At 33.0% G+C, this 13,367-nt stretch overlaps 1 protein-coding gene across 1 annotated transcript in view; it reads right to left on the bottom strand.

Moving 5' to 3' along the window:
• The window catches only part of Cntn5 (contactin 5), a 755,408-nt gene extending 742,268 nt beyond the window's left edge, over positions 1 to 13,140 (bottom strand). The window contains exon 1 of the mRNA XM_027930609.2: positions 13,086 to 13,140. Coding sequence (XP_027786410.2) covers positions 13,086 to 13,140 — 55 coding nt within the window. The remainder of the gene's footprint in view (positions 1 to 13,085) is intronic.
• Positions 13,141 to 13,367: the final 227 nt, after the last annotated feature.

Here is a 13,367-nt window from a genome sequence, read left to right as displayed (position 1 = left end):
ATCCAAATCAAAATCCCAATGACATTCCTTATAGAAATAGAAAGAGCAATCATGAAATTCATCTGGAAAAATAAGAGACCCAGAATAGCCAAAGCAATCTTTAGCAAGAAGAATGAAGCAGGTGACATCACTATACCAGAACTTAAAATATACTGCAGAGCAATAGTAACAAAAACAACATTATATTGGCAGCAAAATAGACTTGAAGACCAATAGAATAGAATAGAGGATACAGAGACAAACTAATGTAAATACAGTTATTGCACACTAGACAAAGGTGCCAAAAATATATTTTGGAGAAAAGATAGCCTCTTAAACAAAAGGTGTTGGGAAAACTGGAAATCCATTTGCAGCAAAATGAAATTAAAAACTTATTTCTCATCATGCACAAAACTCAACTCAAAGTGGATCAAGGACCTAGGAATTAGACCAGAGACCCTGTGCCTAATAGAAGAAAAACTAGGCCCAAATCTTCATCATGTTGGATTAGTCTCCAACCTCCTTAATGAGGCTCCTATAGCATAAGAAATAAAATCAAGAATAAATAAATGGGATGGATTGAAATTGAAAAGCTTCTTCTCAGAAAAAGAAAAAAAAATCTGTGATGTGAATAGAGAGCCTATGGAATGGGAAAAATATTACCACACACACATCAGATAGAGCACTAATCTCTATGATATACAAAGAACTCAAAACACTTAACACACACACACACACACACACACACACAAAAATCAAATAATGTAATCAATAAATGGGCTAAGGGACTGAATAGATACTTCTCAGAAGATGATATACAATTGATCAACAAATGCATGAAAAAAAGTTCAACATTTCTAGCAATTAGAGAAATGAAAATCAAAACAGCTGTAAGTTTTCATCTCACTCCATTCAGAATGGCAGCTATTTGGAATATAGACAGCAATACGTGTTGGCAAGGATGTGGGGGGAAAAGACACACTTATATATTGCTGGTAGAACTGCTAATTAGTACAACCAATCTGGAAAGCAGTATGGAGATTCCTTGGAAAACTTGGAATGGAAGCACCATTTGACCCAACTATCCCACTGTTTTTACCCAAAGGACTTCAAAACAGCATACTACAGTGACACACCCATATCAATGTTTATAGCAGCACAATTCACAATAGCTAAATTGTGGAACCAATATAGATGCCCTTCAATAGATGAATGAATAAAGAAACTGTGGTATATATACACAATAGAAAATTACTCAGCATAAAGAGAATAAAATCATGGCATTTGCAGGTAAATGGAAGGAGTTGGAGAATCATGCTATGTGAAGTAAGCCAATCCTCAAAACCAAAGGCCAAATGTTTTCTCTGATATGTGTATTCTTATCCATAATGATGGTAGGAGGGAGCATGTAAGGAATGGAGAAAATTTGGATATGGCAAAGGGGAGGGAGGGGAAAGGAGTGGGTGTAGGGGTAGAAAAGATAGTGGAATGAGATGGACATCATTACTCCAAGTACACATATGAAGACACAAATGATGATGTGACTCTACTTTGTGTACAATCATAGAAATGAAAAATTGTGCTCTATATGTATACTATGAATTGAAATGCATTCTGCTATCTTGCATAACAAATTAGAATAAATAAATTTAAAAAAATAAATAATAGACTGTCAAATCACATATAAAAATATATTAAAAAGATAGTGTGCCACTATCAAGTGGGGTTTATTCAAGGGATGCAAGTTTAGTTCAACACAGAGAAATCAATAAACACTATTCATCCCATCAATAGACTTAAAAATAAGAATCACATGATTATCTCAATACATGAAGAAAAAGCACTGGATAAAATATAGCACCCATTCATGTACAGAAAAGTAGAAAAACTAGGGATATTAGGAACATACCTTAACACTGTAAAAACTGTATCAGCTATTGCCAAGGCCAACATCATTTTATATGTAGAAAAACTGAAAGCATTTCCCTCTAAATATTGGAACAAGATATGGATGTCCTCTTTCACCACTTCTATTCAACATCATCCTTGAACATCTAGCCAGAAAAATTGGGAAGAAAGAAATTAAAGGGATACAAATAGGAGAAGAACTCAAAGTATCCCTGTTTTCTGATGACATAATTCTATATTTAGAAGATTCAAAAAAACTCTACCAGAAAATTTCTAGAACTCATAAATGAGTTCATTAAAGTAGCAGGATATAAAATTAATATCCATAAATCAAATGCTTTCCTATATATCAGTGATGAATCCACTGAAAGAGAAATTAGGAAAACTAATTCATTCACAATAGTTTCAAAAAAACAAAATAAAATATTTGGGAATCAATCTAACAAAAGAGGTGCTCTAAAATAAAAACTAAAGAACTCTAAAGAAAGAAATTGAAGAAGACCTTAGAATATAAAAGATCCCCATGTTCTTGGATAGGCAGAATTAATATTGTCAAAATGTCCATACTACCAAAAAGTGCTGTCCATATTTAATGCAATTCCTATTAAAATTCCCATGACATTCTTCATAGAAAGAGAAAGAGCAGTCATGAAATTCATTTGGAAAAATAAGATACCCAGAATAGCCAAAGCAGTCGTTAGCAAGAAAAGTGAAGCAGGGGCATCACAATACCAGACCATAAATTATGCCACAGAGCTTCAGTAACAAAAATTGCATGATGTTGGCACCAAAACAGACATTAGACCAATGGTACAGAATTTAGAATACAAAGAGACAAACCCACTTAAATACAGTTATCTAATACTAGACAAAGGCACCACAAACATACAATGGAGAAAAGATAGCCTCTTCAACAAATGATGCTGGAAAAATTGGAAAACCTATGTAACAAAATAAAATTAAACCTCTCTCACCCAGCACAAAATTCAACTCAAAGTGGATCAAGGACCAAGGCATTAGACCAGCGACCCTGCACCTAAAAGAAGAAAATGTAGGCCCAAATCTACATTATGTTGGCTTAGGAATGGAATTTCTTAACAAGACTCCTAAAGCACAAGAAGTAAAAGCAAGAATCAACAAATGGGATGGCATCAAACTAAAAATCTTCACAGCAGAGGAAACAATCAAGATTTTGAACAGAGAGCCTACAAAATGGGAGAAAATCTTTGCCACCTGCATCTCAGATAGAGTATTCATCTCCAGGATATATAAAGAAGTAAAAAAAATTAACACCATAAAATCAAATTTCCCAATCAATAAATGGGCAAAGGGACTGAACAGGCACTTCACAGAAGAAATACAGTTGGTCAACACATATATGAAAAAAGTTCAGAATCTCTGGCAATTAGAAAAATGCAAGTCGAAACTACACTGAGGTTCCATCTAACTCCAGTCAAAATGGCAATCACGAAGAATACAACTAACAATACATGCTGGTGAGGATGTGGGGCAAAAAGCACACTTGGGGCTGGGGCTCAGTGGTAGTGAACTTGCCTGGCATGTGTGAGGCATTGGGTTCAATTCTCAGCACCGCATATAAATAAATAAAAAATAAAGGACAATCAACAACTAAAAAAATACATTTAAAAAATATACTCATTCATTGCTGGTGGGACTGCAAATTGGTACAACCACTCTGGAAAACAATATGAATATTCCTAAGAAAACTTGGAATGGAACCACCATTTGATCCAGCTATTCCAACCCTCAGTATATACCCAAAGGACACTGCCACATCAATGTTTATAGTAGTTGAATTCACAATAGTTAAACTATGGAACAAGCCTAGGTGCCCTTCAATAGAGGAATGGATAAAGAAAATGTGATTTACATAGACAATGGAATATTACTCAAAGATAAATTAAATTAGGGTATTTGCCAGTAAATGCATAGAACTGGAGAATGTCATGCTAAATGAAATTAGCCAATCACAATAATCCAAAGACCAAAAATTCTCTCTGATATGTAGATGCTAATTCACTTTAAGTATGGAGCGGGTAAGGGAAGAATAGAAATACTTTGGATTAGATAATAGGGGGGAATGAAGGGAAAGTAGGGGGAATAGGAATAGAAAAGATAGCAGAATGAAGCAAACATTACTTTGCTAGAGTCATATATGAATACAAGACCAATGTAATTGCACATCCTGAACAACCAAAAGAACAGGAGATTGTACTTCATGTATATATAATATGTCAAAATGCATTCTACTATCATATATAACAACAACAAAAAAAACCTAAGTAAAATTTTTTAAAAAAAGAAGAAGAAGCAGGAGCAGCAGTCAGAGCCAGATGCAGTGGCACACACTTGTCATCCACAGACTTGGGAGACTGAAGCAGGAGGATCCAAAGCTCAAAGCAAGCCTCAGATATATACTGAGGCCCTAAGCAATTTATCAAGACCCTGTCTCAACATAAAATATTAAGAAGGCTGGAGATCTGACTCAGTTAAGTGGCCTTGGGTTCAATCTCTGGTACCCATCCTCAAAAAAAGAAGCAGTCAGACACATCTCAGTGACTTCATTGCATGTATGCAAAACACTTCTCTGGGATTTCCATTGAATGGGTTACTCACTGCTTTTCTCTGTGTGTGTCCATCTAGATTCTTACCTATGGTTCAGAGTTTAATTAAGCATGTGCTTAAAAAAAATAAAGTAACAAAAAATCGTGACATTAAGCAAACTTATGGAGACACAAAACATAATAATAGGAAAAGAGATGGAACTGTTAATCTTTGTGCATGCTAACAAGTCAAAAACACCTCCAATTGTTCTTTACTCTCATAAAGCTGCTCCTGTTAAAGGCAACACTGTTATTATTACCAAGCCAGACTACTGTGTATAACCTAAACAGATGTGTATGTTTTCACGCTTCACCAATAAGGACCGATTTACATTTCACAGAAAAGAACCTACTTATAATAAATACTATTAAGATATCCTCTAATTGTTAAACTATTCTAAAGAAATCATAATCGATAGCCACAGAGCAAAGGACTATGATGATTGAAAAACCTATTACATGGGGTATTCTGCATAACAGACTAGGTCAATTTAAACATTTTATTTTTTGATGTTGTTCCTTTGACTATGGACACTGAGTGAAAATCAATTTGTAAAGAGCTATATGTCAGGAAATTTGATTTTAAATTCAAAATATATAAAGTGTGGTTAAATTGTCTCCTTCCAATTGTTACCTCTGCACATACTTAGAGATTCTTAAAGTATAATTTTGAAATATAGCAACAATATGACTTTTTACAGAGTAAAAATTAAAATGTATTGAGCCCCCATGTACATATTCATAAATTGTCAATAGTAATTATGATTCCCTCCAAATGGTTTCATATAATAAATCTAAAAGCTTAGCTTTTATTGAAGTTAATTTTGATTGATGAAAATAAATTTACTGATTTTAAAGGCATTTGTAAGCTCACCTAATAAGGTTATGTCACAATTTTCTATTTGCTAATATACCTGAAATAAGAATGCAGAGAAATATTCATTCTTTACTGTTTACTAAGAATAGTTAGAATTGTTACTATTTACAGATGAAACAATCACAGAATGTTTTAGTCAGCTTTTTGCTTCTGTGACTAAAGGACCCAACCACAACAACTTTAGAGGAGAAAAGTTTATTTGGGGGCTCACGGTTTCAGATGTCTCAGTCCACAGACAGCAGGCCCCATTTCTCCGGGCTCAAGGTGAGGCCACAACATCATGACAGAAGAGTGTAATGGAGGGAAGCAGCTCACATGATGATCAGAAAACAGAGAGAGAGACTCTGCTCACCAGATACATACATATACCCTGAAGCCATGCCCCCAAGTTCCACCTCCTCCAACCATACCCTAAGATTTCAATTACCTCTAAATTAATCCCTACCAGGGGATTAATCACCGATTGGATTAAGGCAATCACAACCTAATCGTTTCTCTTCTGAACCTTCTTGTACATGTGAGCTTTTGGGAGATAACTCACATCCAAGCCATAACACAGAAATATATACGTATGTGAGGAACTACAAATGAACATTTTTTATTGCTATATGTGTATTCTTTGCAATGAGATTTGGAACTACTCTTTTCAAGAATTTGAACTTACTTTTCTACTCATTGATTCAGGCTTTGGCCCATGGGATTTGCTTTGAACAATAATACAGGGGCAAACATAAAACAGGCTTGAAAAGTGCTTGCAGATTGGGGTTTACACTTTTTTCTGCGTACCTGGGAACCTGCAACCACAATCACCTAAAAGACCCCAAGTTAGTCTGCTGGATGGTTGGAGATGAGACTAGCATACTCCTAAGTCTCTTCTCTGTTAGAAATACCCATGTGTGGAAAGAAATCAAACAATTTCTCGAAAGTGAGCAAGCAAAGCAAGATTTACTTCTGACAGAAGGGCATGCTACAGAACCAGGTTAGCAAAGTGCACCTGTGCATTTTGCCTGCTTGTATTCCTAAGGTAGTGCTACCCTTTGCCCTGATTAGAGGAACTTGGGGTTAGAATCTATGTGATTGGATAATTTTAAAATTGGGGCCTGGTACACAACTAAAATACGAGGCTGAGTCAGGATCAAAAGTTCAAAATCAGCCTTAGTAACTTAGCAAACTCCTAAGCAACTTACCAAGACCCTGTCTCTAAGTAAAATGTAAGAAGGGCTGGGATGAACCTTAGTGGTTAAGTACACCTGGGTTCAATCCTTGATCTCAAAAAAAAAAAAAAGGTGGGCAAAGGGAAGGGTTATAATTAAAATGGCTACCAGACTTTCTGTTTCTCACATTTGCTAACAAGGAGTCACCCACCAGCAGTGTGAACCCTGATAAGACCATCCAATCTTACCCTGTCAAACCTCTCACAAATGGATGTGTTTCCTTTATAGATGTAAATTTGTCTTACAATAAAGCAACTTTGCAGAAGTACTCCTGTGTCTGCAATTTCTCAAAATAACCAACTCAAAATATTTTAAGATGCCAAAAGACATATTTGGGGGTGGCATATTATGATCTCCTGCAAACATACTTTGGGGTGGAGTGTCCTGAGTCCCATCACCAATGTTCTCATTTCACTCAGATTTCCCTAGTATTTAGTGTTCTTTTTTCTGTAATGGAATCCTATCCAGGATACCTTTATTTAGTTGTCATCTTTCCTAATGTTTTTTTTCTGTGATAGTTTCTCCAATTTTCTTTATTTTCAATGACATTGGAAGCTTTAAAGAATACTAGTCAGGTGTTTTACAATGCCCCTTAGTTGGAATTTTTCTCATCATATTTTATCTCATGGTTTGTCTGGGATTATGGATTTGGGGAAGAAAAACCACAGGAATGAGGCGTCATTCTCATTTCATTTTATCAAGTGTAAATTTTATTAAATGATATCCCTACTAAACTTGACTTTGATCGTCTCTGGCTGAGGCACTGATGACCAGGCTCACCCATGGGAAAATTAGTCTTTTTAGCCTCTTTTCTATTCTGTACACTTTGAAAAGTACTTTGGCAAGTTACTCTGTGAAGTTCCTTCTTAAGGGGAGAATATTCCACAACCTCTTCAATGAGGAAGTGTCTACATAAATTATTTGAAATTCATCTACATGAAGATTTGTCTGTTCTCCCAATTCATTTATTTATTCAATCTTTTATTTTCATAATTATGAACTTGTGGGTATTTTTATTATTTAAATTATAACCTAATTCTTTTTTAATTTATTTTGCTGCCCAAATTGTTCAAGTTTTGACTAATGGGAACTCTTTCTGTTGTTTCTGTATCATATTGGCAACAGTAAGCTTTTTCTATTCTTTAAATTTGCTAATTTGTTTTAGCACTTTCTTATTTCCTGGCACTACAGGATAATATTTTATGATTTATTTGTTTTCCATCCCAGTCCTAGAATCATCATTTATTGAAGAGCCCTGGCTCCTTTAGGCAAAAATGGGTGTTAGAAAGCAAGATTTTAATACCATGTGTGCTGGTTTCTGTTGGGATGCATTGCTTCTAAGCCTTTTCAACTGGACTTTTATATGTAAGCATCTACATCTATCTTGAGCCAAATATGAATTTATTCTAATGTCTCCAACCCCAATTCGTCACCATGTGCAAGATTCTAAGCCTTACCCTTTGCTTGAAATGTAACTATCCACTCCAACAGTGAGAAATCTGGCCTCTACCATCTGCTAGCCTTGGCTTAATTGTTCAATTCTAGTATGCATTTATGTTGGCTTCAGAAATGCTAAACAATATTATAAAACAGAGTACCATGCTTAAGTAAAGTTTTTGCCCTTAGTTCTGTAAACTCATTTCAAAAGTTACTTAGGTCACCTTTACCCCCACATTCTCCTAATTCAAGCTTGCTTCATACATTGGTAATATAGTTTGATTATTTTTCATAAGTTCTGTTTTCGGTACTTCTTATCTCCTAAACTATTTCTATTTAATTTGCACACATTAAGGTTCACTCTATGATAGAAAGTTCTATATGGTTTTGATAAGTGCATAACATCATGCCTTTTTCATTACTGTTTTATACAGAGTACTTTCACCACCTTAAAAAAAAAAAATGCCCTTTGCTCCATTTACTCATCCAATCATCCTGAACCAGCAATCACTGACTTGCTTGTCTGTAGATTTTCCCTTTTCAAAAAGTAACAGAAATAGAAACATATAGTATGAAATCTATTCTGAGTAACTTCTTTCAATGAGCAACAGGCACATAGGAATCATCCATGTGTTTATATGATTTATAATTCATTCTTTTTTATCACTGTTTAAATCACTGAACAGTACTCCATTATTTGGATTTCACAGTTAGTTTATACAGTCATTTATTGAAGGACACCTTTGTTTCTAGTTTTCAATTATTATTAATAAGACTACCATAAATATTTATAGAGAGGTTTATGTTTGGACATGATTTTTTTTGTTTGACACATAATAATTGTAACTATGTTCAAATGAGTCAGATAAATGCCTAGGAACTCAATTGCTTCATCATTTGAGCTTTCTCTCTGTAAGAAATTGCCATTTTTAAAGTGACTACATCATTCTACATTCTCGTTATCAATAAATGAGAGTTCCTATTGCTCCCCCAGATCCTTATAAGCATTTGACATTGTTTCTATTCTTAATTTTTTGTTGTTATTGTAGTCATTTTGATGTGTGTGGTGGTATCTTATTTTACTTGTGGATCTATTTTGAATATAAGGTTGTAGGTTTTCTGAAAGTTGCCCAATCTTCATTATCCTCATTATCCAGTTAAAAAACATAGGATTGTAATAATTCTTTTATATTTCTTAAACACCCCTAAAATAACCCATTCATTATGAATATGTGAATTTGGTGTCAACATATCTTATATACAAACAGAGATATGATAAATAGTGGTATAAAAGTGTATTAAGAATTGTATGCAAAAAAAATAAGAGAGCTCATGTATAATGGCATAATTTGGTGTGAACATACTTTATATACAGAGTTACAAAAAATTGTGCTGTGAATGGATAATTATGAATGTAATGCATTCCTCTATTTGTCATGTATGTAAGAAATAAATTTAAAAAAGAAAGAAAAAAATAACCCATTCATTTAAAAACTGAATAAATAATGCACTGTGGTGTATGCCTGTAATCCTAGTGGCTTGGGAGGCTGAGGCAAGGGGATCACAAGTTCAATGCCAGCCTCAGCAACTCAGTGAGGGCCTAAATAACTCAGTGAGATCTTGTCTTTAAATAAAATTAAATAAAATTTTAAAAAGGCGGGCACTGGGAATGTGGCTTAGTAGTTGAGTGCCCCTGGGTTTAATCCCTAGTATTAAAAACAAGCAAACAGGAAACTGAATAAATAAAGGAAACATAAGTAAATTCTGGGTTTTCTCATATCTCTTCAATCAAATTTTCTGTTTCAAACAGCAGCAACCACATAAAATGTGCTCAAGACCTAAAGTTTCCTTACCCTCATTTCTGTAACAGCCATCGACTGACTTGGGTGTCAAATAAGCCCACAGTGTGATATTCACAATTTAAAGCAGTGATTAAAAAAATCAAAAAAATAAAATACCAAATTATTAAACAGTGAAGTAAATATTAAGTATAAGTATTGACCAAGTAATGAGAGAAGAATAGGACCTCTACTTCCAGAATAATATGATAAAATAAAAGAATAAAGATCAGTTTTCATTTTTGAAAACGGATTCTTTCACATTGAATAGACTTGATTTTCACAAATGTATACAGAAGAGCTGAAATTAATCTGTTTAAAAAATAACTGATGTATTTGCTCCATCTTAAATGCAGGTATGATAACTAAAGATTAAATTCCATGTAATAATTACAAATTTCCTTTGTTTTCCTCTTATCTTTCTGCTTTGCTTATTATGTTTGAAATACCACTTACCTCAAATCACTCTAATTATTGCTATCTTTAACAGTTTTGTTTACGCCCTGGAAGAATAACAACTGGGTAGCCACGTGAGCTGGGGACCTGGCAATTACAGACCCCACTTCAGGCTGAGTCTGCTTCTCTTTCCACAACCACAATATAATGCCTCTCTTGGAGGGAGTTTATTTGGGAAAATAGTGTTGGGCCAGTACAAGAGGGAAAAAAAAATAGGACTGTTACTTAGACTATTACCTTTCCCTTTATCTAGCATTTCAATTTATAAATAGAAACACTGGACAGTAGTGAAAGTGAATCAAAATATTGCATGAACATAGAACTAAAACCAAAAAAAAACAAAATCTATTGACTGTTTTTGAAGTTAAAACTGGGCATTTTTAATTTCATCTCAAAACCCTACTTCTATCCCTATCAGTTAGTTTGTGAGTTTAAATGTAGAATGACATTGAGAAGATGAGAGAGAAATAGAAAAACTCATCAGATAGTAATACTGTGCTGAAAGAAAAAAACTGAGATAGGACAAAATATCCATAGACTCCTTTATTTAATTTTTTAAGTAACCATAATGTTGATAAACTGTAAGTTTCATTTAACTTTCAATGTCTTTGTAATTGTACACCTTTTTATGTCACCACAGACCTGTCTACCAACATTTTGTCTTTCACATCTCTTATTTACTTTACCCATTTTTATAAGCACTGTCTTCAGCTTATAAAATTAATACAATACATTCATAATTATTTACTGTGTTACTTTGCAGTTATTTAATTTCTTGAAAACTGATCCTTTCAAGGACCAGTATTAAAAGATGGAAGAGGTTTTTACCTATCTTTTAAAGCATTTAGATATATTCATGCATGTTTTAGATGCGACAACATATACACAATTTGTGACTGAAAGGTTAAATTTATCTCTATACTTAAAGAAATTCTATTAGGTTTCAAACAAGATTTTGGAGCACAATCTGATAGTAAGTTAAAGATTATCTTTGATGTTATGGAAAACCACACATCATATATATATATATATATATATATAGAGAGAGAGAGAGAGAGAGAGAGAGAGAGAGAGAGAGAGAGAGTTGAATTTACATTGGTAGTATTTCACAAATAGTAAACATTTTATGAAAGACAAAGAATATCTGCTATAAAATTAGAATGCTAAAAATATGGTTCAAGTGATTCTGAAAGTAATTTATAATACATTCTATCCGGGTTTGTTCTGCTATCTGTTTTTTTTTTTTTTTTTTTTTTTTTTTTTGGACAATCTGCAGTTTTCTTAATGACACCCAATGCAGAAAAGGTTAAGTTGCTAGGAGAATGTGTTTCATGCTTTTAAACAAAAAAAAATTTTTAGTATAGTCAATTTTTGTTGCATAGTAATATAACAAGATATAAATGTTAAGGCTATTTGTGGTCATCTATAAAATGCATGCTCTGTACTTCATATGGCCATATAGTCTATATTATTCCCATTTTCATGCATATATATGCTATGCATTATTATATGTATGCATATGTTACATATGCATATTTACATTTAGTATTTGCAGAGTACTGAATTACCTTATATATATCAAAGTAAATATCTTATTATATTAAAAATTAAGTTCAGTATACTTAAAACATTACAAATATCCTTAAAATAAAAGCAATCATTCATTTTAGAATTATAAATAATTACATTTTCAGACCCCCTTATTATATGTTACTTAAATTTTATTTTTAATAAAGACATTGAGTTAGATCAAATCAAGCTATAATTATTATGTGCATAGTATTTAAATTATTACCGCAATTCAATTTCTTGACATTAAAAACAATAAACTCTGCCATCTTAATTGTTGTCATAGTCCAAAGAACATAAACTGCTTTTATTTTTATTATTTATTTATTTATTTTAGTTCCTGGGGATTGAACCAAGGGACACTATACCACTGAACTATACCTCCAGTCCTTTTCCATTTTCATTTTGAGACACCATCTCAGCAAGTTGCTTAGGGCATTACTATGTTGCTGAGGGTGACCTTGAACTTGACATCCTCTTGTCTCTGCTTCCTGAGTCTCTGAGATTAGAGGTGTGTGCCTCTACACCAGCTCATAAACTACTTTTGCCAAATAAAAGATCACATTTTATATCCAAGATGCAGAACAATAATACTGAACAAAACAATGTTAGGGAAGCTAAGACACTAAATAAAAATACATTGGTACAGGTTCTTTTAAATAACATCATATATATTTATATGTGTGTCTTTATATACATATATAAATATCTAATATATAAAAATATATAATACATATATAATGTAAAGCCATTATTCTGTTTTTATATGGTGAAATTTAGCATTGTAGTTATTATAATGTAACTTTTATAATGACTTGATATAAATATAAATATATATATGTACATATATGCACACAAAACCAAGTTTCCTGAAAGCCAACAATGGCTTTGATTGTAAACAAAAATCAATGAAGTAGATACTTATATTATTAATATTTATAGTTTTTGTATTGTTTTATATTATATATTTTGATGTTATTACATATTTTTATAATATTGAATTGTATATGACTTTTTGCTCTGCTAACAGAAATTTAAGGGATGTTTTGTCTTTCTCTTGCTGAAAGATATAAAAATTAATATAAACTTTAACAAACACCAGAGGACATTTTGTAAATGAGATCTTGAATATAGTTCTGTTAATTGATACTCAGACAATTAAATAATTAGGCAGGCCTTTTACCTGAAAGACACCCGGTGACTGAGAGAAACAGAATTAGTGTCCAAAAGGAGGCCATCCTGGGTCACTGGAATCTTGTGTGCTTCAGCGTGTCTATCAGTGCTGATATTTCTTCATTAAAGATTGCCCTGTTGTAATAGATAACAACTTTCAAAAACAGAGAAAATAAATGACACAACAACACAAAAATCTCCTAACATGATAAATAACATAAGTGGAAAGGTCAGATGAATATACACTTGAACATTGACTACAATAAAATAGTTTATGTTACAACTCAATTAA

Source organism: Marmota flaviventris, chromosome 9, assembly GCF_047511675.1.
Source record: "Marmota flaviventris isolate mMarFla1 chromosome 9, mMarFla1.hap1, whole genome shotgun sequence".
Lineage (NCBI taxonomy): Eukaryota > Metazoa > Chordata > Mammalia > Rodentia > Sciuridae > Marmota > Marmota flaviventris.
The sequence above is the reverse complement of the archived record's forward strand: the minus strand, read 5'-3'. Positions and strand labels throughout refer to the sequence as shown.